Source organism: Cardiocondyla obscurior, linkage group LG15 (assembly GCF_019399895.1).
Source record: "Cardiocondyla obscurior isolate alpha-2009 linkage group LG15, Cobs3.1, whole genome shotgun sequence".
NCBI lineage: Eukaryota > Metazoa > Arthropoda > Insecta > Hymenoptera > Formicidae > Cardiocondyla > Cardiocondyla obscurior.
In genome coordinates, this window is record NC_091878.1 from 3,022,924 (window position 1) to 3,045,405 (window position 22,482).

Genomic DNA, 22,482 nt, shown 5'->3' on the forward strand with positions numbered 1-22,482 from the left:
TTGCTTCTTCCTCGCGTTAGCCCCCGCAAGAAACGGACGCCTCTCTTTCTCTCGTCGTCTTATCGCACGTCGCGTCGTCCTCGTTCGATCTGAAACAGCGTCTCTCGCTCCTGTCCGTTCCACTTCGGCCCTCACCCTCGATCACCCTCGAAAAAAGGGCACTTGCTCTCGCCCCTTTGTTCTCACGCTCTCAGATCCGGAGAGACGGTCGCGCTCTCTTCGCCCGCCCTCGTCGCGTCCTCGCGTCGGACTTTTTTTTTTCTTCTTCCTTTTCGAACGCACCCTCTCCACCCTCCGTTCCCCCCGACCGCGAGCGCCGCGTCTCGAGTTAACGCTGCGCATAATCCCGATGACTCTCGTGTCCCTCGAGATAGCGTATGTGGAAAAAGGGTGAATAAATCGGCCGCGCGAACACGCCGGCGGATTTTTAAAATTCCCCGGATCGCCCGACGACCTTGAAGTCGAGCACCGTCGGGCTCGGCTTTACCATGAAACTTCATCCTCCGTCGCGCGAATGCCAACCATTTCGGGTGGGCATGGGGGCGAGGGTCAAGGCGGAGGACCAGAGAAACGGGGACCAAAGTCCTTTCCTGCGACGGCGGAGTGTGGGGGGACGGGGCCGGCCTCGGCGTCACGGGGATGCACGTGGGGAGAGGGATGTGAAAAGGTGACTCTCCCGCCGTCTCCTCCACCTGGGCCGCGAGACAGGAAATTCGCGAGCGTGGAACGCGGGCAGGGGGCGGGATGGAAGAAAGAGAGAGACAGAGGGAAGGAGAGAGAGAGCGCGAAAAAGAGAAGGGAAGGTGCGCGGTGGTGTCGTCGCGGGTTAGTAGCGTGAGCACCGATTCGCGCGCTTGCGCACTTTTTTACGCCAGGCGGTGGAGGGAATGAAGATGACGATGGTAATATCGCGGTGCAGGGGCAGGGGGGAAGCTGAGGGTAAACGAGCACGTAGACGGCGTGGGTCGGGGTGAAGGGGAGTCACCACCATCTCCGACGCCGCCGCCGCCGCCTCCGCCGCTGTCGTTTGACTCTTACGACTACTGTTGCTGAAAGTCTAGTGTCCTTGGCTCCGCTCTAGCGAGAGTCTAGCTAGTTCTAGCTCGAAGCGTGCACGCTCATTCGACCGTTCCTCAAGAAACTCGGCTGCCTCTCCTACTCTTTCCCCGTGCCCACGGCCAGGCCTGTATCGCTCGGGGCTGCTGCGTCTCTCCCCTTTCCCTTCACCTCACTCCATCCTAATTCGCTTCCTCTCTTATTTCTTTTCGCGAGAAAACTAGCCGTACACCGCAAAAAACTCGGGGGGATTACGATTACCCTCTTAAAGATTAACGTTACGGTTTAATTTGACTTTTTACACGATATAAGATAGATATTTCTTTTCTGTTATATATACATGACGTTTCTGATTGTACATATGTATGTTTAATTGAAATAAAAAAGTATTTAATATGCCTAACAACCCTGTCGAGAAAATTTTTGACTCCCAAGCGCCTCGGCGCGCCTCCGTCCGGAATTGGAATCCTGGCCCTGACGTGTCTAGGAAGCTTAGTAGAAACCTTTGTGAGAGTAGAGGGAACACTTATTGTTAGAGTAGGCGAGCAAGACGAGGAGATGGAGGCAGGGAAGTGACAGCAATGGCGTCATTGCTTGCGCGCGCGAGAGATGAAGGAGAAGGGAGAGAGGGCTGTCTTCGCGTTACCGCGGGGTGGAGGGCCGCCGCGGTGAGGCGGGGGAACGGCGAGGTCCAAGGAGTACTACACGTGTCGCTGCGCGGGGTGTTGACCCCAAATAGCTTTTTTAACGTGACGTAACCGCGAAAGGGTTGAGAAACGACCGTGGCGACTGCCGGCGCGACTTCGCCTCGAACTCGGAAGAAAGAGAAAGAAAGAGAAAGAGAAGCCGAGCCTTCTCTCGCGTCTCACCAGGCCTTGTCTTGCCCGGCTCCTTGCCTTCCAGCGCGGCTCCCCGTTATATGTACGGAATGATCCTTTCGTACTTCGAAACGCGCCTTCGCCGCTTCCGACTGACACGCGAAAAACACGATAAATTGCGTTTTGAAGAGCACAGTACCTTTTTACGATCCGCATCTAGTACGCGCGACTATCTTGCCGCTCGCCCAATTTTCTTCCCACGTCGAACTCCCTCGGCGTGAATAAAAATCCCTCTCGTCCGACGGTCTCTCCACCTCGTCTCAATGCTTCAAGCGATCCTCAACGATGGTTGAAAATGGTCCTCGTTAAAACGGTGCGGCAGAGACTTGCAACAATACCCAGCTGCAACATAGAGATATTATTGTAGAGACGTCACGAGGATACATGCACGCGCAAAGGCGCTGGACGGAAATGTGAAACGTTATTCATCCCGAAAAGCAAGGCGCGGATGACAAATTCCTTCTCGAAGGAGATGCGAGAGGGCCACGGTCGTGCGCAATAAAACTGTCTCGTTACGAAAGAGTTGACGCGCGGTGATGAATACTGAATATTTTCACGAGCTGCCCGGCGGTCCCCGCGCGGTCCGGAAACGAGCCGCACGGCAAATTTACATTCGTTATTCGTATATCGGGATTAGACTCGCAGGTCAAGGCGGGGCACCGGATCGCCGAGGGTGGCACGCCTCGTGACAAACGCACGGCTGTAACAACGTTCGGATACATTTCCGGAAAATTAACGAGCCGTGGCGACGCGCCGAAGAGCGCGAATGAACGTGACGAGCGAGAGAAGAAGCGAGATGGAGAAGGGACAAAGCTCGAGATAGATTTAAATATATAAAATTAAATATATAAAAATTATAGGAACATTCAGAATGAACGTGGAAAGAAGAAAAAAAAAAAAAAAAAAAAGTGAGAAACGTTCGCTTACGTATTACTTGACATCACAGAACGCGCGCTTCGTAGCGTTATTCACTCTCGCTTCTTCTACGTCACAAGAATACTTTTACATTTAAATTAATATTCGTCATAATAATCGGTGTATCAATTTCTTTGAAGCGCGTTAATTTACGTAAGGGTGAAATATACGAGCGATAATCAGCCGATCGGGCGATCTCACGCGACTTTGATATCGCGAACTCCCGCATTCCTTTGCCGAAGGCCGAATAAATAATAAGCAGGTAGCAAAGTTCCGTACATACATGGCCGAGAAGTATTTATATTAAATTTAAAGAAAAGTATATTACACGCAAACAAAGTAATAGTAATTAAAAATAACAAAATAATAAAAATCAAGTCAAATTAATTTTCGCGACACGAAATCAGCCAAACGAGAAAATCGAGTCGGTGTCACGAAAAAGCGACGAAAAAGCGGCAACAACGAAATCTTCACATTTTTAAATCTTACATTCTTTTTTTTTCAAACAGAACGCGAGTTACATCAGGGCGTTCTTGTTACTACGCCGAAGCCGCCACACATCCGTTTGCTTTCGTCAATAGAGTTTATACTTATTATTGACTTTAGATAAGTTTTCAATCATAAATCATTCATTACAAAGACGACGTATTTACCGTTTTCTTGGCGCACTTACGTTAAATAAAAAAAAAAAAGCTCGTCCCGTTTTCTCGTCATTAAATCTCTGTGTATTTTGAAACGGGAAGCGGTCTGAATTTTCTCAGTGACTCCGCCGATATTGTGAAAACGATATCAATCGCTCGTAACGGAGGTAAAGGAGTCGAGAGCTGATAGGAGAAAACACACGGGAGAACTGGCAGGGGAAACGAGTTGGTGTTAATGTTAAATGTTAATGCGTCGCGCAACCGCATGCCCCCGGCAATGAGCTAACGGGTGGCGTCCTATATATCGAACGTCTTCTCTCCGACTTCAATGGTCCTAATTAGTGTACACATAAGGTTCGTGTATTACGACACGCTGCCAGTGCCGCTCGCTCCAACTGGGAACCATATGCGACCCAGGGGGGTTAAGTGTCGTCTTAACCTCTTTACTGTGCCGTGTTTAAATTCTCGGATCGATCCGGCGATCCGGCGACGATCTCTCGGCGGCACCAAGTGTCAACGACACCGATCACAGGCAGGGCAATTAGACACGGGGATCCGCATATCGTTAGCACGTACTCCAGCGACTCAGCTGACCGACGCTTCGTTAGCGTCCCCCTAAATAATCAATCCGACTAACGTGCGTGCGTACTTTTCGAGCTGATCACCGCGTCTTCTTCTTACGCAAATTTTTTTTTTTCGACGAAAAAAAAAAAGGGAAAAAAGAAAAATCTGTGTAAACAGATACTTGCAGTTGCGATTAACGGAGAATTTATTCCTTGATGACCGTCGATGCCGCGCGAGACAAAAGCTCTTTCGTCGAGTACGTTAGGAGGATAAATCATCGAACGAGGATCATCAAGAGCGAGTTGTGTAAATTCGCCTTAACGCTACGCCACGTATACAGACACGCGGCTATCTTATCGGGTGTACGGCTACACCCCGAAGAGGCGTGAACGATATTCTTTTTTTTTTTTCTCTCTTTCTTTTCAGCCGACTGGTAGCACTTTCGACAGCGCCGCGCTGCCCTTCTAAGGTCAACGGTAGGGTTTTGAGGTCACGGTGAATAGAAAGGACGAGAGATACCAGTTTCCTGATGCCCCGACGATTCGAAGGCGCATTGCCTCATACGCCAGATATCCTTATCCGTCGCGACCGCAAAGGATATTCCTAGAAAACCGCGACTCCAGAAGGAAACAGCTCTCCTTTCATTTCGTTTCACTCCTGCGAATCACGCAATCGTTATTCGACGCGACCGTCGCAAATGACTCACTCTGAATAAAAGAAAAAAAAAAAAAAGAGAGAACAGTTGCTGGAAGATCCGTAAGGAAAGACTATAAACCTTCTTTTTCTCGTTTTCTTATAATTGAAACATTAATAATTAATACCGTTAATACGTGTTTCTTCCTTCGTTTTCGAAAACATGTGATACGTAACTTTATTTCCATGATTTTTCGCTACCCTAAGTAATTGCGGCCCGACGAAAAATTTTGTACCGTCTAGAACGTGCGGAATCGGTGCAGGGTAGAGAGATTAGTTAAAGCCGCGGGAAACTCTCTCTCTCTCTCTCTATCTTTCTCTCTCCAGCGGGAAAGCCTCTAGTGGAAGATCCCAACTTACGGCTCTTCCATAAAAAGCGAGCAAGCGCCGCGCCGGGAAGGAGAAAGAGGGAACGCGGAGGCGAGTAACGGCGTGCATACCTCGCGTCGCGAGTATACGCGCGATAGCGAGGAAGGGGATGACTCCGAAGGGACATTGCTCCCTGGCCTGGCCTGCCCTGCTCTGCTCCGGCTTTACTCCGCTCTGCGCGCCGCGTTCCGTGTCCAGCTCAGGATCCACGCCCGTTCTCCCCCTCGTCGTCCTGCGCTCTCACGCGCCTTCGTCGAGCGTAACACCGGCGAGTCCTTCCGGCGAAGACGCGAAAGGACGTCGGCGACCGCCCCGCGCGCTTTTACCGCGTGGCGTCGACATCCCGAAGAGGGGATTCACAAGACTCTGAATCGAGGATAATACGGAATTCTCCCCCGCCGCAGCGGTCTTGATTTCAATAAAACGATCTTCGCGCGGTCAAGATTAAAATTATCCTATTCGTTTCGGCGCCTTTTCCGCGTCGACACTTTGGAAAAACTATTCGAAAAGATCGTTCTCGCGGCCGAAGTAAAAGACGAGCCACTGGAACCGCCGGCGGTTCGTCTCGCGTGCTTCTATTCTCGCTATTTGTACTTCATCAGCCCTCCTTCCTCGATTCTCTTCTGCGAGAGAGCCTAAGTTGCGGTGCGCGCTATCAACCCGCCGGGAGAGGCCGCAGGATATTCGAAATTAACTCGCGGCCGAAAATAAACAGTCACGAAGATGAGCCGAGTCGCCGCCACCCCAACAGGTGGTTACGCCGTATTCTCTCGACCCGAAGATAAAACTTTCCAACCCCCCTTTATTCCTTCTCTCTCCTTCTTTGGCTCCTCCATACCATCCGGACTCGCTTTCCCCTTGAACCGCCTTTTAAGTCTTTTTCTCTGTCCTTCCCTTCCCTTCTGTTTAGTGCACGTAGCCGATCGTATACTTATTCCCGATCTCCAAGGGCCAGTCGGGCCACCCGACAGCGATTACGCGCTTTACAAAGTCCTCCATGGGCATCGCCTCTTTCTGCGCCGTCTACTGGCATTTAAATTCTTACACGCGAAGGCAGCATCGCATTTTAAAACCACTGTCTTAGATTGGGTCAGAAGGCTAGGTGGAAGATTGCCGCCTTCTCGTAGCTCGAAGAAAGGGAGAACGTTCCCGCGGGACGTGCACAAATTCTGGACGCCTAGAGCTGCAATTGCCGATGTAGTCTCGATTTTATTTTTATTTCTTTTTTTTCTTTCTGCGAATTGTGCCGAAATCTAATTGACTTATTGGTACGCTGCCAGCATGAGGTGAAGCAAATCTACATCTTCGCATGGCGGTCAGAGTCTGCGGGAAGGGAAACGAAGAAGAGTCATCGAGCCGGGGTTAATCGGCAGCGTGGCGGCTCTATCGGTCGGCTCTAACCCCGGCTATAACGCGGCACAACCTGGGGGCGCCCTTATGTCCAGACGTCGGCGGCGGCGTCGGGGAGATGAGCGCGAACGAACGCGATATCCCCACCATGGCACCCTCTCGTCGAGGGGTCGTTGATCCCCCAAGGACAACGACCTTGCGTCTGCAGCAGCGGCAACCGTTCGAACGGTTCTGAGTTCCCGGATTCCTCGATTACCAATATCTTTCACTCGCTTCCCTCATTCGTTCCCTCCTCCCCCGCCCTCCTCCTCCACCACGGCCCTCGTTCTCTCTCCCCTTCCCGCTATCTTTTCCGCCAACGTCTCCTTTCATTCTCCTTTCCATTTTCTCTCGCGTACCGTCGAGCCTTACGAGCGAGCGCATTTTTTTTTTTTTTCTTTTTCTCTCTATCGGAAACTATCAATGGACGACACCGAGCTGGCTGCGATCGGCGGAGAGGACGTACCACGTAGGCGGTAATATCACCCAAGCGTTAACCCCGTCATAGAGTTTGCCATGGGTGCTCTTAGATTTCTGCTCGAGCACTCCTCAAAAACTTCTGTTCCCTCGGAGAAGTTGTGGCTTATCACCGGGTTAGATCTTTCGCGATATTTATACGAATTCTCGAATCCAAGTTCTTAATGTACGGCGCGCACGGCGAATTCTTTGCTTTCTACTTTTGTATTCTATTGACATTTAAATTTTGTACCTTTGCGCGAGATCGAACCGAGTGTTGCACACCGATGACGTCTTCTCGGTGGATCGCGCTCGCGGTCAAGTGGCGGACTTATGGATTTACGAGCGACCAAGCGGCTTTCAAAATCGTAGGAGAGTATGAAAAATTCATGCACGTCGACATCGATATGCATGACTCGACCCCGACCCGCATAGCCTTTTCTCCCGCCCCTCGCCCCCTCCTTTTAACGCGATAGTCGTGTACGCGCTCGTGAACCCCTCATAAGCTCACCGATCCCGAAGTGACGCGCGGAAAAATTCTCTCTTCTGATCGATCCTTCTGAATTTCTATATTAAGCGCGAACGAACTTACAGACCACGTCGTTGTAATGTAACAAAAATCAATTTTAAAAAATTAATAAATAAAGAAATTAGAAGAAAGTCTTGCGTCGTTTTACGCGACGAAGTGACGGTACCGCTGCGTAATGCTCTTCTTTTCCGAGAGGGTCTTTCGTCACGAGGTTCGCGGTCGTAAAGATTCCTCTCCTGGCTGAACGGCGAAGATCGGCCGCTCTACCTGACGTGATAAAACGGCTCCTAGTTTCCTAAGTGGGTGGATGGGTGGGTGGTCAAGTGCGCAAGCTGTGGCACGCACACACGCGCGCGGGTAGGCCTAGTGGACGGCGTGCGTGTACGCATTACGGCGCACATGTGCGCACGCACGGCATAGCTTCACGTGTACGAGCAAGCGAACGAGCGTTGGCGTGCGGGCGCGAGACGAAGCGCGGCACGGGAGGAGAGCCACACACGGGTGACGTAATCCTGACGAAGGGAAGGAACAACATCGACGTTGACCTACTAAAGAGACGACTTTTTCTCGCACGCGCTCTTCCGAGCGCCCTGCCTTTTTGGTATTTCGAAAGGCCCGGCCGTAACCGCGTTGACTTTTCGACCGCGCCGCTCACGGGGACAGGAATCTGATAAAAAAAAAAAGAAGGAAAAAAAAAAGAAAGAAAGAAACTACCGCGGCAGCAGCGCGATGGTTGGGATTCTGTGTCTTCCGATCGCTCGAAGCGTATTGCCGGCCTCAGATCGGAATCCTATTAAATCGTTCGCTACCGTCGATATCGCGCTATCACCTCACCCTGTTATCGCTCTGTCAATAATTAAAAGCGTGAGATCAGATAGTCGAAGGACGCGCTTGTGTAATCCCGGCGTTATATCGCCGGCGAGCCGAACCCGTTCCCGCGTTTGAAAATAATCGAACGTTTCGACGGCCGAGTATCCCCCGTCTTACAGTCAAGTCGCATAGCGATCCCTGAAAAAGAGCATCGCCATTTTGTCGGGCGAGCAAACAACCAGCCGTGCGACAAGTGCTCGTGGCGCTGAAATGCCGAAGTAGGTCCCGCAGGTTTCTCTTCATGGACCACCCTACCGTCACGCTGTGGTGACTTTTGACGCGTGAATACGCCCTTTGTTCACGTTCCCCTCTTCCTTCTCCTCTCTCATTCTCTTCTCTCTTTTTTCCCCCGCACCGTTCCCCCGTCTTTTCATCCCTTTGCGGGATTGTCGGGTCGCCAGGTAGACAGGTAACGCAGTCCATTCCGTCTTGATTCAAAGAAAACGACCCGTGGGGATTACCCAGATTATAGAATTATCTCGGCTAATCAAATCTGTAGGGAATGTTTGCACTTGTACAAAACCGTGTGATATTTATAACGTCGACCTAACCGCGGTATAAAATACAAAAAAATGATAACGATAAAAAAATGCAAAAGCATTAGTTCATAAGTTGAAAGAATGCCAATTACCAGTACGAGTAGCTCAATAAATTTTTTTAATCGGATCTCATCCCGCGAGAACTCTAAATTTTATCACAAGAGTCACGTTAAGTTTGTTCAATCAAATCAAATAGCTTTTTCGCAAATCGGCACAGCGGGACCGCAAAGCTCTCATGAAATTGCACCTGCGCGAAATTGTCGAAAGAGCACGCGCTCATTATTCGCTATCCGGTTCGCTATTCGGTCCATCGTGAAACGAGCTCGCTTCCCTCCCAGTTTCGGACCAGACGGACGTCTCCCGCTGGCCCAGTATTCGGGGTAGTTGCAACAGGTTGCTGCAGCTGTGCCTTTATGGCATTTCCCCTGATTAACCGAATAATGTGCGGAACCCCGTAATTACGCGGGCATTTAAAGCGAAAACGAAAGAAAGACAAATCGATCGCGTACGATTCGGAAACGATTTCTAATCGGCACGTGTGCCGTTGACGCGAAACGCACGTTTCACTGAACGTATTTTATTTCTAACGGCGGCAGGCGATATTCGCGCGTGTAAAATTTTCAAACAAAGCTCGATATATGAATGGACAAATTTTAGAAAACGTTATAAATAGGCAAAGACTCTCTGGAGTAATGCGATAAGAGGAACTTGTATTTGAATTTTCGTTGCGCGATAATGCGGCAGCGCATACTCTTATCTTCCCATTATCGCCCTGAACGCCTTTAAATAAAAGTGTGATAGTTTCTTGATGCGCACGTCACGCTTAGATCGTCGGCGTGCCAAACGCGCTGAATCTTATGATCGGAGGAGCCTAACTGACTCGGGCGCAATGAATATTTTAAACGTAGAATGCCGATGGCGACCTGCGGTTGTAGTTTCGAGTTTGAGAACGCGTGCAGTCGCGGCGATGCGACGAAAGAGATAACAGGTCGCGGGAAAGAATACCTCGTAGGAATACCGCGCGTTTTTCTTTCTTCTTTTCCTCCCCTCCCCCTTTCCCTCGTTTTTTTCCGTTCTCGAAGATGTTGAAATACCGAGGATATCTCGGCAAGGTGCAACCCCGTGTTCGAGGCGCGTGAAACACCGAGAGGACAAGACGAGCACGCGGCGGACGCAGTCTGACGTAATGCAGTGTGGGAGCGCCGTGAGGGTCAACGTCCTTTGCCCGACGATCATTGTTCCCCGACAACCCTATCCGGATAGGGGCACGTCGCCCCCTTGAAAGTCAACTGACCTCTTCGCGGAGGAATCTTAATAAGGAGTCTGCCACAAGTCTACTGTACGATCCAAATCTGGCTAACAGAGAGAGGAGCGAAAAGATGGAACAAAAATAAACGAAGAATAATGATTAAAATGAAAGAAAGGCCTTTGCAAGGTAATCACAATAGTAAAAAAAAAAAAATTAATAGGAGCATGAAAGCGGTCGCTGGTACGTAATTATTCGCCAACAATTGTTCTTGAACACTTAGTGCTTTTAATACCGTAAAAATTGTTAGATTAAACGGCGTCGGGTTAGATTAAAATTGAAAATACTCTGCGATCTAAGAAACTGAAATCTTAATGAATGGGAGGAATAAAAAATTTTCGAAAAGCATTACACGAGACGTGTATTCCAGTGAAAGAGGAGACGGATACTGCGATCTTTCATTAGCGTAGGGTGTGATACCCTGAGGGAGAGTGCGCAGCATCACGCGAGAGATCTCAGAATTTCGTCGAACCCCATTTTACGCGCCAAGGATCGAAGGCGGACTGAGCTCTCTCGGGTGATACCGTTAAACTGACTTCCGTCTGCCCACCTACCTACCTACCTACCTACTTTCGTCCTCGTATATCGTCGAAAGGAGAGAAAGAGAGAGGAGAGAAGCGAGACGCAGAAAATAATTCTGGAGATTCGAGAAACGAGAAAGGGAACGAGGAACGATCGAGCGATACGCGTTTTACTCAAAAACGATAGGGAAGAATACCATTTTCACGGCGATAAAATATCATTTTTTTCTTTCGTCTCGAATCATTGACGATTAATACTCGATAAGATAATCGGGAATCTTTTTACGAAGCCGCGCGCTCCCAGATACTCGCGAAGGGAGAACTTCGAGCCCTTATGCACTTTCGACCCAGCTAAACGCGAGAACATGATAAACCAAGAAAGTTATAGTCTGACAGAGAACGTACCAGCGTTTCATACCAATATCAATTTGGGGGATTTGATCCTTCTCATTTGTATTCCTCGAGTTTAAAGCGAAGAAAGAGAGAGAGAGAGAGAGAGAAAAAAAGAAGGAGAGTTGAACATGTGGAACGGGTCACACCCTCCGGGTTGCATTATTACCGGGCTCTGTATGTACACGTACGCACGTGACTCGTTTCCAGGGTCGACACAAGTGGGTTGGCGTTCGCTCGCTCGCTTACTCGTCTGGTCATTGCTGTCGTCCTCGTCGTGAGTACCCCCTGGCTCGTTCAACGACCCCGACGACGCACGGCGGCAATGTATGTACGCAACTCTCGGCTCGTCTCGGCACGGCAACGGTATGGCATGGCACGGCACGGCGCGGCACGGCACGTCACGTGTCCAGGATTGGACCCTAGCCGGCAACGGTAAATAAGGGGTCCAGGATACCCGGTCCTTTCGCCAAGCCTTTCTCCGGCGAGCGGCGCGTGACGTTCCAAAGGAATCAATCAACCATTGTCGACGCCTCGGAAATCGGAGCAGCGGCGCGGCGGAAAGTCACCGCCGCGGGCGTGAAAAGCCCCGAGACTTTCGCGATCCGTTCAAGATAAGCCTCCCTCCGCCGATCGTTTTCTATGTACCGTTGTTTATTCGATTAAATACCGTTGTCCGAGCGAAGAAGACAATCGTTAAAAAAAAAAGAAAAAAAAAAATAAAATAAAATAAAATAAAAAAAAAACCAGGAGTACGCGCAAAAGGTATCGTTTCGTCGTTTTCCGTTTAACACATTTCTCATAGCCGCGCGTCTCTCTCATCTGAATATCACGGTTCTGCTTCCTACTTCTACGCATCGATCGCCACGGGATTTGTAGCCGCGGCGCCGCACGGAGCTAATGCACATGTGAACGAGGTGGTATCGCACGTGGGACAAACGGAGATCAAAGGTCGCGAGTGACAGGAAGCGGCATTGTGCGCCGGATGTCGTAACTTCCGAGTCCTTTGGCCCCGGACGTCCCGTCCTCTCTCCCTCCCCCTCCTCTCGCGTGCATACGCGTCTACATTCTCTCGTTTGCGGACTCGTGCACCCAGTGATTCGTGCACTTTTGATTACGGAATTGAATTCGGATCGCGCGGGCGACGTTCGCGCCTTGACGCAGCGATCCTCGAACGATAAGTGGCATTTAATCTCGCTGGTCCCTCAACTCGCTTGACCTTAATTTTAACCGTGGCTACGCGGGACACTCTAAAAGCGTATCGGTCGATCCCGTTTCCCCGCGGCTTTAAAATCGCGGCTAAAGAAACCGACCTGGTGGGAAGAAAAGAAAGAGGATCGCGAGAGCGATCCCTCGAGTCGGAGATCGGCTCGAGTCGAGAGACGGTTATTCACGAGTGATGCGCAAGTAGCGAGCGCGCCCCAACGCGCCCTCCTCGAACGTGAGGGCGGCAGAGAAAGGAAGAGACACGAGGGCAAGGGGGAAGCGCTTGGAGGATAGACATATAGGTGCGGAAAGCGGAGAAATGAGAAAAGGCTAGTGATAAAGCGAGAGGGACCGACGAGAAATCGTAGAATGGGCAGAAGCGAGACGGAGCGAGGCGGGAGAAGAGGAAAGAGGGCACCGAGAGAGAAAGAGAGATGGGAGAAAGGAGAGAAGAGGCGCGACGAGAACGAGATGAAGAGACGAAGAATCAAAGAGCGGGACAGAGATAAAGAAATAGAGAGGGACGGCGAGAAGTCGGGAAGAGAGAGGACGCGAGGGAAGGAGGCAAGAAGGAGAAAGGGAGGGTATGGTCGTTGTGAGCTCCTTACAGTGCATTGCCTTTACGAACCCCCCGAGTCCCGTCACACCCCGTGCCCTCCCCTCCTCCCTTCCGCCTATCTCTCTCCCTCGACAAATCGCGCGCGACGTGCCTCTCATGAAGAGATCCACGAAACCAGCTTCGCCGTCGAGCGATTCGGGTCGTCGAGACTCATCGGGGGACAAGGAAAGATGGGGGCGAGGGGAAGGGTTCAGGGAAGTCGCACGCACACGTATCCGCGCGCGTCGGTGCGACGGCGGGGTGCCGGTGTACCCCGTTTGTCTTTCGTGCCGACGGTGGCGAAATCGTCCTCCTCCCGCGAAGCCGGAGGAGAGAAGGCAACGTTTCCCCATCTCGTTCCCGCAGCCGGAGACTCTCACAGCCGACGGTCGTCTCGAGTTATACTAGGGAGGCAGGAGGGGTTACGGGGTTATCAGTTCGGTCGAGCGCGGAGGTCGGAAAGAAAGCTGGGAAGGAGTCGTCGCGGACTTGTAACCCCGTGATTTCGGTTAATGCAAAGCGTGTTCGACCGAGCGTCTCGACTTTACTTCTCAATATTTCGTAACGCGATTACCGACATTCTGGACCTCTCTCGAACCCTACGGCGGGAAAGCGTATCGTTCAACCTTCTCGTTTTTGAGGAGCGCAATAATCCTCCTCCCTTCCCGCTGGCCATTTGCCGCTCGACGAGCACGGAACCCGGGATCTCGATCTCTCGCGGCGCGTTTCGACGAAGCGCGCCCCGCGCGTCTAAAATAGGCGCGTTAAACACGCAGGGACTTTCGAAACGGCCACGTTTCACATGCCGCCACCGCGCTTGGAAGGGAGACTCGGATGGTGGCCTCGCTCTGCGCACCCTCCCGCCCCTCCGCCGCCGCGGTGGCGACGGCAGGCCCCCGTAACCCTTGCGTCCCTCGCGCGCAAACCGCGTCGCGACAAATACGTGGCTTCCTCGTTACGTCGAGATTTGATAAGGCGCGCGCGGATGGCGTATTTACCTGTTCTGTCTCCCGGCTTAACCGCGGTCGTTTTCAACGGCGAGAATCGGCCGAGGGAAAGGGCGGCCGAAGAGAAAAAGGGACGAAGAGAGGGAGGTCGGGGGAAAGGTCTTGTAATAGAAACTCGAGAGTCACTCGTGCTATTTATAGCCTTTTTCGAGGTAGTCCGATAAGGGAAGATCTCGAGCGTCCGTGAATAATGAATGGCGGTACGCGGGATCGCGGTGGTCCCGCGGGCGCGCAGGTGTGAACGACCCGATCTAGCTAGAAGCGGAGGTTCTCTTTTCGGGCCCCTACTACTTTTCAACTCCTCGGGAGCAACCACCTTGTTCCTGCCGTTAAGTTTTCTTCGCTTCCCTCCCGCTTCTCTTTGGAGAACCCCCTCGACCCCTCCCCTCTCCCCCCCCTTAACCTGGCGTCCTAAATTCAAAACCTCTCGCGGATTCAGCGCGTTGAGATACCGCGAGCCCGCGATCTGAATGACGCTATGACAAACGTTACGTAGGATCTATCGGGAGCGTAACGCGCAAAAGCGGTGAGCGTAGAATAATGGAGCGGACAATGTTAAACGGCGATCGCTCTCGCTGGCTGTTACACATGGCCGGTGTGACGGACGAGCGGAATCGAGAGGATAAACAAAAAGGGGACGCGGGTAGGCGCGGACAGTACCGTAATTCATGGATTCGTTCGTCTCTTACCTGCGTGTGCTCGCGCGATTCACGCCCTTCCCTTCCTGTGCCTTCCTGCGCCGTGCCGTGCCTCTTCGCTTCCCTCCGTGAGCTCCGTGTCCTACCCTTTCGTCCGTGAGTTCTAACGGTGAATCGCAGCGCGGGGTATCGTCAAAAATACAAGTCTTGACAAGCAGCTCTATCTATGCGCGGCAGTCGGTGCCATTCGAGTCGCGGAAGTTTGATTAACAGGCAGCACTCGCCATCTACCAGCGACGATTAAAATGTCATGTCCCGCGGTTTATGAATATATCTGAAACATATTTTAAATCAATTTTTTAGTATGTGAATTAAACATTTTTAGCTAAGGCAGCAAGTGAAATAATAACGCGAATAATCCAGATTTAAAACCACGTACTAATGTTAGTTGCTGGTAGTACGGGTCGACGATAACTCAAACGTCTCTTCCAACAACTAAATGCTTGTGATGTTCTTAGGTTAGGATGCTGCTTTACAACGAAAGCCGGTGACTTAAACAGGAAAAAAGATTTTAACGAAGTAACTGGAGATTAATTTACTCCGAAATAATGGCACATTTGTTTAATAGATTGTCAATCAAGAAATTGATTGAAATGCAGATCGCCAGACACAATCATAAGAATCATTGGGTAAGTGTCTTGTGCTTTATAATTATGTTTTTATAACTATTTATATTTATTTAATGTCGTATTATGCAATACTTGTTTAATTTACAATTCTTTTTTTTTTTTGCTAAGTCTATGCTTAAAAAGAAAAAGACACATATGAGTAGGGCACTAAAACATTTTGATGAGTTTTATGGCAATGTCTATGGAAAGTCATGGGAGGGTATAAGAACTGCATTGCTGGCAGAAAAACATAAGTACATGGCTGTTGTTAACAGTTTCAGTGACATAGACAGAATAAAGACAGAATTAGAGGTAAGTTTGTGAGTATTATTAAAAGTATCATAATTTTGGTTGATATCTGATTTTTCTTTTAGTCCCAAGGTGCCATGAATTTAAGAACAATTTATGAAACCTACAAAGAACATATTGATGAAAATTCACAAAAATCCAAAAAAAGAAAAAAGGAAACGAAAAGGAATCAAGTAGAATCTATAATTTCCACAGCTGAAATATCAGTATTGCAGTCACATTATCCAGTGGATCATCCACCATCTATGCTTTTAAACACAGATGATAAAGATGAAGATGTAAAGATGGAGAATCAAGCATTGCAGCTTGGAGAAATGAAATCTATTGAATTAAATTTGAATAAAGTTGCTGTGGATGAAAATCGAATCTTGCATCCCAGTTCTAATTTAAGTGGTTTATATGAATTTATACCAGCCACAAAAATTAAAGGTACTTTATCTCAATAAATTGAGAGTACAAATGTTAAATATGAAAGCTATGCTGCAACTAAATATACATTTAATATTATTTTCTAGGCTTGGAAGATTGGGTATTAGAGTCACAGCATTATGGCTATTACAAAGAAGGCACAAGTTTTTCAGTGAATATTGAAAAAGAGATAATGTTAACATTTCCTCAGTATCTAAACATTTACACTTTTGAGGAAGGCAATAAAAGCACATTCCCATCTCCAAAGAAAGGATCAACTGGTGTTTTAGGTTTGTTACTTTTGTATTTGTTTAAATTTGTTATTGATTAATAACCATGGCATATAATTGTATTGTATAGATTATTATCTTTTGGACGGCGCCTCTGTATTACCAGTTTTGGCTTTGGATATGCAACCTGGTGATGTTGTGCTAGACATGTGTGCAGCACCGGGAGGAAAAACTTTAAGTATTCTTCAGACGCTCATGCCACAATTAATGGTAGCTAATGATGTTAAAAAATCTCGAGTGGAAAGAGTTCGCAAGGTCATAGATGAATATGTAGCCGGCATTGGTCAATGGGAAGAAAGATTGTTTCTAACAGAGCGAGATGCGAGAACTATTGATGAGAAGAATATGTTTAATAAGGTAATACATAAAAAATTTAGATTTTTTCTTCAGGAACTTATAACATCTGTTACTTTATAGATATTAGTGGATGTGCCATGTACTACCGACAGACACGTTTTACATTCGGAAGAAAACAACATCTTTAAACCACAGAGAGTCCAAGAGAGATTAAAAATGCCAGAAATGCAAGCAGACATTTTAACGTGCGTACGAAGATCGATACTTTATTATAAATGTGTTTTATTCTTTTATTTAATATTTGATGATTGTCTGTTGCAGTAATGCATTAAAAATAATCTCAGTTGGTGGAACGGTCGTGTATTCTACTTGTTCCCTCAGCCCTATTCAAAATGACGGCGTTGTCGGTATGGCGCTAAAAAAAAACTGGGAAGAAACTAATTCTATTATGGTTGTAAAGTAAGCGCTTTCTGTAAACAACAGTAATTAATATGTATAGCACCATTTTAAATTTACAATACTCTTTCTTGAAACAGAGATATGACTAAAGCACTGGATCCATTGAAGTTTCTTTATAAATTCGGCAATTATGGATTAAAATATGGCCATATTGCTATTCCTACACTTGATAATAATTGGGGCCCTATGTACTTTTGTAAAATAGTACGAATGCGATAATAATAGGTAAGTACGCAAATTACAAACGAAATCTTTCGTCGATTTGAACACTTACCATCAGGAATGGCGTTTGCGTGAACGGAGAAATTTTATTTCTCAGTACGCAAAAGAGAGAACTATCACGGAAGAACGGCAACAATTGAGCAATAATAGAATTTTTAGATCTTATTTTTAAATAGAGAACAAAATAAATTTTTTATCTTATACAATTGTGTGTAAGACTGTAAAACATTAACAAATTTATCTCAATACAGTAAAAATAAATACAGAATAAAGTACTTACAAGTCACTGTATAAATAATTAATAATAAATTAAGTCATAACATTAATTTATTTTGTAATGTTTCTTCTTAAAGGTAATGTCTGGTCGTTTATATCTTCGTCAGATGTTTCAATCCGATTCCATGGTTCTTCATTACCGCTCCCAAAAATAGTGTAAATTAATATCTCGATGATGTATAGAACAATCGTTACAAGAAATACGATTCTCCACGCCTCTATGGTTTGCTGTGAATAAAAAATGTAGTTGATACAATCAGCGGAATAGAAAAAAGGTGATTTAATAAGGAACTATTTTTTTCTTTAAAAATAATTTAGTCCAATTGTCTTTCTTATTTCCAATTAGTGATTTAAAAATTCTTTTTACTTTATTACATACGTTTCCGTGAGTTAATTGTCCCACAAATACAGGTACGACAAACCCAGGTATTGTGGCAACAAAATTTGTTACCGCTACCAAGGTGCCAGCAAAATTTGGTGCGATGTCTATATGATTAGCTAAGAAACCAGAGTACATTCCACCGATACAAGTTACTGCAATTGTCATTAATACAACTGCTTTCATGCGATCGCATCCAACATATGACACCTGTATTAAGCACACCATAGGTACAAGCGACGCTGCAACATAAGTTACATTTTAAAATAATGAAAATAACCATAGTGTACTTAATATAATTTTATATTGTTTATATGTAGTGAAAGTAACTGATTCAACAATTTTTTTTAAACTTTAAATGTTAGTATTAAACATACCAAAAAGAGTGCCGATTTTTCGGGATACTGTCACCGTAATTAAACGTTTGTCCTGTAAGACAGTTAACACTTTGCTGAGAATCATAGTGAAGAGCCACATACACAAAAACGGGATGGATGATAAACCTGCATTCTATAAAAAAAATTAATTTATATACATTTATTACATTGCAATAAGCATTGTTGCAATAGTTAGAGCTTACCGAGCTCATGTTAAATTTCAGGATCTGATTCATAAAGGTGGGCAATTCAATAAGCAGCATGTACCAACCGAAATTGCTGCAAAAGTGGGTGACCAGAATTGCCATAAAAGGCTTGGAACGAAATACTTGTGACCACGGAATCTGCAACGAACATTGAGATAAGTAAAGAATTGTTTGATACATTTTGAATTCTCAACGTACCGTTTTGGGAATATTCTTCTTGTGTCCTCCCAGTGTTGTAACGATGTAGTTTTTCTCTTCTTGAGTCATGAATCTTGTTTGTTCTTCCGGAGAATCCGCTATCATCAGCCACCAAAAAATGCACCAAATTAAGCAAAGCGCACCTTCAACGTAGAATATAGATTCCCAACCGAGATTCGCTGCCAGCAATCCGGTTAGTAAAATAGAAATCACGGTGCCGAGTGCCGTTCCTAAAAATTTTAACAAAAAAGCTCTTATTTATTATTATAATTATTATAATTATTGTCTTGCAGTTACAAACTTGAGAAGAACTGCAAAGTCACGATAAATGATTTCTGAATGACACAAAGATGTCTTTGTAATTAATTTTCTTTTTTACCTGCATACACGATTGAAGCAATGACGCTTCTCTCACTCGGCGGTGCCCATTTCGCTATCATTACGTGCATAGCAGGAAACGATACGCCCTGTAATTCAAACGTTTTAAATTATAATCGCATCTGAAGACTACACCCGTTGATATAACAAATCGTTACTGACACCGCCAATTCCCTGAAGAAATCTCATGACTATAAAAAGCCCGTAATGGATACGCGCAGCGACAGGCGTTAGTATGGATGCGATGAGATTCAAGAGAATCGATCCGTTCATCAGCCATTTAGCTGACCAGAGCTCTGCCAATCTTCCACCCGGTAACATTGACACCGTGTATCCCCAGAAATAAGAAGATAAAATAAGACCTTGAATAAGTTCGTTCCATACGAACGGACCGTCCTAAAAAAAAAAAAAAGAAATTACAACGTCGGCAGGATTTTCTTTCGCTCGTTTTCTTTGTTAAAACTATGTTCTTTCGTTTAAGACTGATATAAAAATTACATGTGTGAGAATCTCTCATTACGATCCATCTTACCTCGCATTCAGTCGTTGTGGCATTTGAAGCATCGTCGAACTGGCAAGTGTTCGTGCTCGTTAGTGTCGTATTGTCAATTTCTGAATCGTTCGACGATAATTTAGAGTGTGATTTTATAGCTGTGTGGTTCACCATAGCGACGATAGCCACGCTGACATTAACTTTGAAGCCATAGAGAATGGCGAGACCGATGGATCCCATTACGGCCATTATGTACCGAAATTGAAAGTGACTTCTCTTTCCTCCTACAAAGTGGGAATCAAATAACATAATTAATCTTTCGTACAAAATTAATGGAAGTCAATAATAGCCTTTATATTATAATTTTTAATTTTTATGTTTTACTGAAATTAAAGTACAGAAATTTCCTGTCTGATGTTTTTCGCGAAATTCGAAGCGATATCGATTTCGTAGATTTGAAAACGCACTCGAGAGATTATTTTAAGAATGAGAGTGTGCTCACGAGACGCTGATACGTAGCTATCTCGTTTTGCGAGCTTAGTATTACCCTGATGCAACCTGGTTGAGTTTCAATGCAATAACCGTAATATTTAATATTTTTTCGTGCAATTAAATTTTGCTTTATTTGAACTTAAACGTCCCGCCTTCAAGTTGAATTCGATTTCGTGCGCTTCCGTTTAATTGCGAAGATTTTATATTTGGCATGATAAAACACCTGTCGGCACTTGCATAGAATTGCGTCATCATAATGCGACATGCATGTATTGTGAATTGAGAGTCGATTAAAAAATGTTGCTAAAATTCCAGCGATCCTCATGAAAATCGATCAGCCGCAGAGGACGCAACAAGGTGACGAAGGTTCTCAAACCCAGTTATCTTTAATACGTTTTTTATTGAATGATGCAATTTAGACACGCAATTTAAGTATAGTTTAAAAAGTACAATTAAGACATGACATTAAAAGGTTCATTAAAAAATAGTAATATAACATATTTATATCTCTCTCGAACAATGTCTTCATTATTCTTTTTTTTTTAACGTTCTAAATTAAATTTTAAATTTAAAACTTATCGCTTTAACATATCTTTTTTTCTAAAAAATTTAGGAAAATTGTTACTCACCGTTAGCACTGTTTTCCATCGTGTTAACAAAGTTATCTTTGATGGTACTTTTCAATATTTAAATCCCAACAACAGCAAAGGTGTACTCCAAATTAATTAATCACTCTAATATATTACGTTCAATTATATACTGCTTAACTCCTTCGAGTAGACTTATTCTGGCGATTCCGGCTGGTCACAAAAGCGGCGAACTACTGACGTAAGGCGACATGGGAAAGCCGAGAAATTCTTGAAGTGACTCCGGAGGGATGAGAAGCGCGCGCCTCTTCTATAAACGCACACCTCCCGCACGTGTGTGCGTGCGTGCGTGAGAGGGAAGGGTCAAAAGGAAAAGGCTGACGTCTTCTATATTCTCGATCCCAGTCATTGACATTGATAGTCCACGTGAGAGCGAAGGGTAAAGCACAGCTGCATCACTTACGGCGAAAGGAATCGTTACCTTGTCAAACAACAATTACATTATGTAATAATTAAGCAGCATAATAGAAATAATTATAGATAAATATATAGTATAACACCTCCACTTTATATTTTTTTTAAATGGAGATGTTATTATATATTTACCTAATTATGAAAATCGTATCATCAATAAATTCAAATGCAGAAATGTTTGTTACTTATGAAATAAATTTGCACTCACCTCTTCCGAAGACTTCATATAAAACAAATAAAATAAGTTTATTTTATTATAAATAAAGTCTCTTCTAAATTTAAGATTTCTATCTTTAGGTGGTACTTCTTTGATCGGCGATTCGGCATTGTACGTTTCTTTTTGGGTTTGCTTTTATTCTTTCTTCAGGCCAAATTTGGTGTGGTGAAAACTTGCTTGTTTAAATAAACCTGAAGATAGATTCGATCGAATATCGACCGTACAAATGAAAAAAATGTCCACCGCATTTACAAATTTCCGATATCAGTAGTACGAACTTTTCTTCTTCTCTTTTCTCTTCTTGTATTCTTTCGCTATCCCCACATGAGTTCATGATCTCGGTAGTGTGTGGACCACCAAAAGAGTTGCAGTAAACATGAACGCGAATTCAGAGATCGATGACCATCTCGGCGTGATTTACGACTGGATTGATCAAATTAAGTTTTCAAGGCCTAAAAAAAATATATCCAGAGATTTTTCCGATGGAGGTAACAAAAAAAATCGTATAATCTTACATTCTGGATTCTGCTTTTTTAGAGCATGCTGCCTTTAGGAATAATATCGCAAAAAATTTAACCCTTAATGTTAAATTAAACTCCAGTGTTGATGGCGGAGCTACTAAAGCACTATTATCCCAAACACGTGGACGTGCATAATTACGTAGCTGGCAACAGCATCGCAAAGAAAATTGATAACTGGAGTACGCTGAATCGGAAGGTATTATCGAAGATTGATATGAGACTGGGAAAAGAGATGATCAACCAGCTGGCAAGTTCTCAGTCGGGCGTTATTGAAAAAGTCCTTTCTGATCTACGAGTCAAGATTTTGAAGAATTCTAACAATGACAGGAACTCTGGGCAGGAAGGTAGTAAAGGTGGTTAAACTGTAACAAATTAATTTTAACTATATTTTACTATTTCTTGACCTAATTATGATTTTAATGCATAATATAGAAATAGGAAAGTGCTTATTCAATTCTGATGAAATGATGAACAAGACTGTTCCTCAACACATTTTCACTCACCTGAAGCAAGAGTTGCAGGAGAAAAACGACACAATTTCCATGTTACAGCAGAAGATTTTGCACTTGGAAAGCATAATGAAGCTAAAAAATCAACGAATTGATGACCTCACAGTAAATCACAAGGTTATCCTTTGAATAAAGCACAATTTCTCACATTATTGAT

The 22,482-nt window shown here is 45.6% G+C and overlaps 4 protein-coding genes across 5 annotated transcripts in view; 2 read left to right on the forward strand and 2 right to left on the reverse strand.

Moving 5' to 3' along the window:
- Ttk (zinc finger and BTB domain-containing protein ttk) overlaps positions 1-14,711 on the reverse strand; it is a 57,010-nt gene extending 42,299 nt beyond the window's left edge. Inside the window, exons 1-2 of the mRNA XM_070666449.1 lie at positions 14,617-14,711; positions 2,074-2,276 (exon numbers count right to left, since the gene is read on the reverse strand). The gene's annotated coding sequence lies outside the window, so the exon portion shown is untranslated. The remainder of the gene's footprint in view (positions 1-2,073; positions 2,277-14,616) is intronic.
- Positions 14,712-14,862: 151 nt separating this feature from the next.
- On the forward strand, positions 14,863-17,708 carry L(2)10685 (5-methylcytosine rRNA methyltransferase l(2)10685). The gene is made up of 10 exons (XM_070666458.1): positions 14,863-15,008; positions 15,084-15,254; positions 15,363-15,545; positions 15,608-15,971; positions 16,058-16,240; positions 16,311-16,597; positions 16,658-16,782; positions 16,859-16,996; positions 17,074-17,221; positions 17,572-17,708. The coding sequence occupies exons 2-9, from the start codon at positions 15,174-15,176 to the stop codon at positions 17,213-17,215; spliced, it is 1,503 nt and encodes a 500-aa protein (XP_070522559.1). The 5' UTR covers positions 14,863-15,008; positions 15,084-15,173; the 3' UTR covers positions 17,216-17,221; positions 17,572-17,708.
- Mfs3 (major facilitator superfamily transporter 3) lies at positions 17,355-20,787 on the reverse strand. Its single transcript, XM_070666456.1, has 9 exons — positions 20,647-20,787; positions 19,565-19,809; positions 19,195-19,428; positions 19,034-19,121; positions 18,655-18,884; positions 18,454-18,594; positions 18,251-18,383; positions 17,874-18,115; positions 17,355-17,722 (listed from the first exon to the last, which is right to left on the reverse strand). The coding sequence occupies exons 1-9, from the start codon at positions 20,663-20,665 to the stop codon at positions 17,546-17,548; spliced, it is 1,509 nt and encodes a 502-aa protein (XP_070522557.1). The 5' UTR covers positions 20,666-20,787; the 3' UTR covers positions 17,355-17,545.
- Positions 20,788-21,648: 861 nt separating this feature from the next.
- Positions 21,649-22,454, forward strand: LOC139108311 (sperm flagellar protein 1). Of its 2 annotated transcripts, none has more exons than XM_070666468.1 (3): positions 21,649-21,783; positions 21,897-22,169; positions 22,249-22,454. In XM_070666468.1, exons 1-3 carry the CDS (start codon positions 21,672-21,674, stop codon positions 22,452-22,454), a joined length of 591 nt encoding a protein of 196 aa, XP_070522569.1. In that variant the 5' UTR covers positions 21,649-21,671. The 2 variants fall into 2 exon arrangements, with proteins under 2 accessions (XP_070522569.1, XP_070522570.1); XM_070666469.1 differs by having other exon boundaries at positions 21,897-22,160.
- Positions 22,455-22,482: the final 28 nt, after the last annotated feature.

Excerpts from the sequence above, each read along its gene's own strand:
- LOC139108311 (XM_070666468.1), top strand. The coding sequence starts at position 21,672 with ATGAACGCGAATTCAGAGATCGATGACCATCTCGGCGTGATTTACGAC. Across the intron at positions 21,784-21,896 it reads CAGAGATTTTTCCGATGGAG|TGTTGATGGCGGAGCTACTA; the intron begins GTAACAAAAAAA and ends ATTAAACTCCAG. Across the intron at positions 22,170-22,248 it reads TGGGCAGGAAGGTAGTAAAG|AAATAGGAAAGTGCTTATTC; the intron begins GTGGTTAAACTG and ends TGCATAATATAG.
- Mfs3 (XM_070666456.1), bottom strand. Across the intron at positions 18,384-18,453 it reads TGAAATTTAACATGAGCTCG|AATGCAGGTTTATCATCCAT; the intron begins GTAAGCTCTAAC and ends TTTTTTTTATAG. Across the intron at positions 18,116-18,250 it reads AAAAATCGGCACTCTTTTTG|CGTCGCTTGTACCTATGGTG; the intron begins GTATGTTTAATA and ends CTTATGTTGCAG.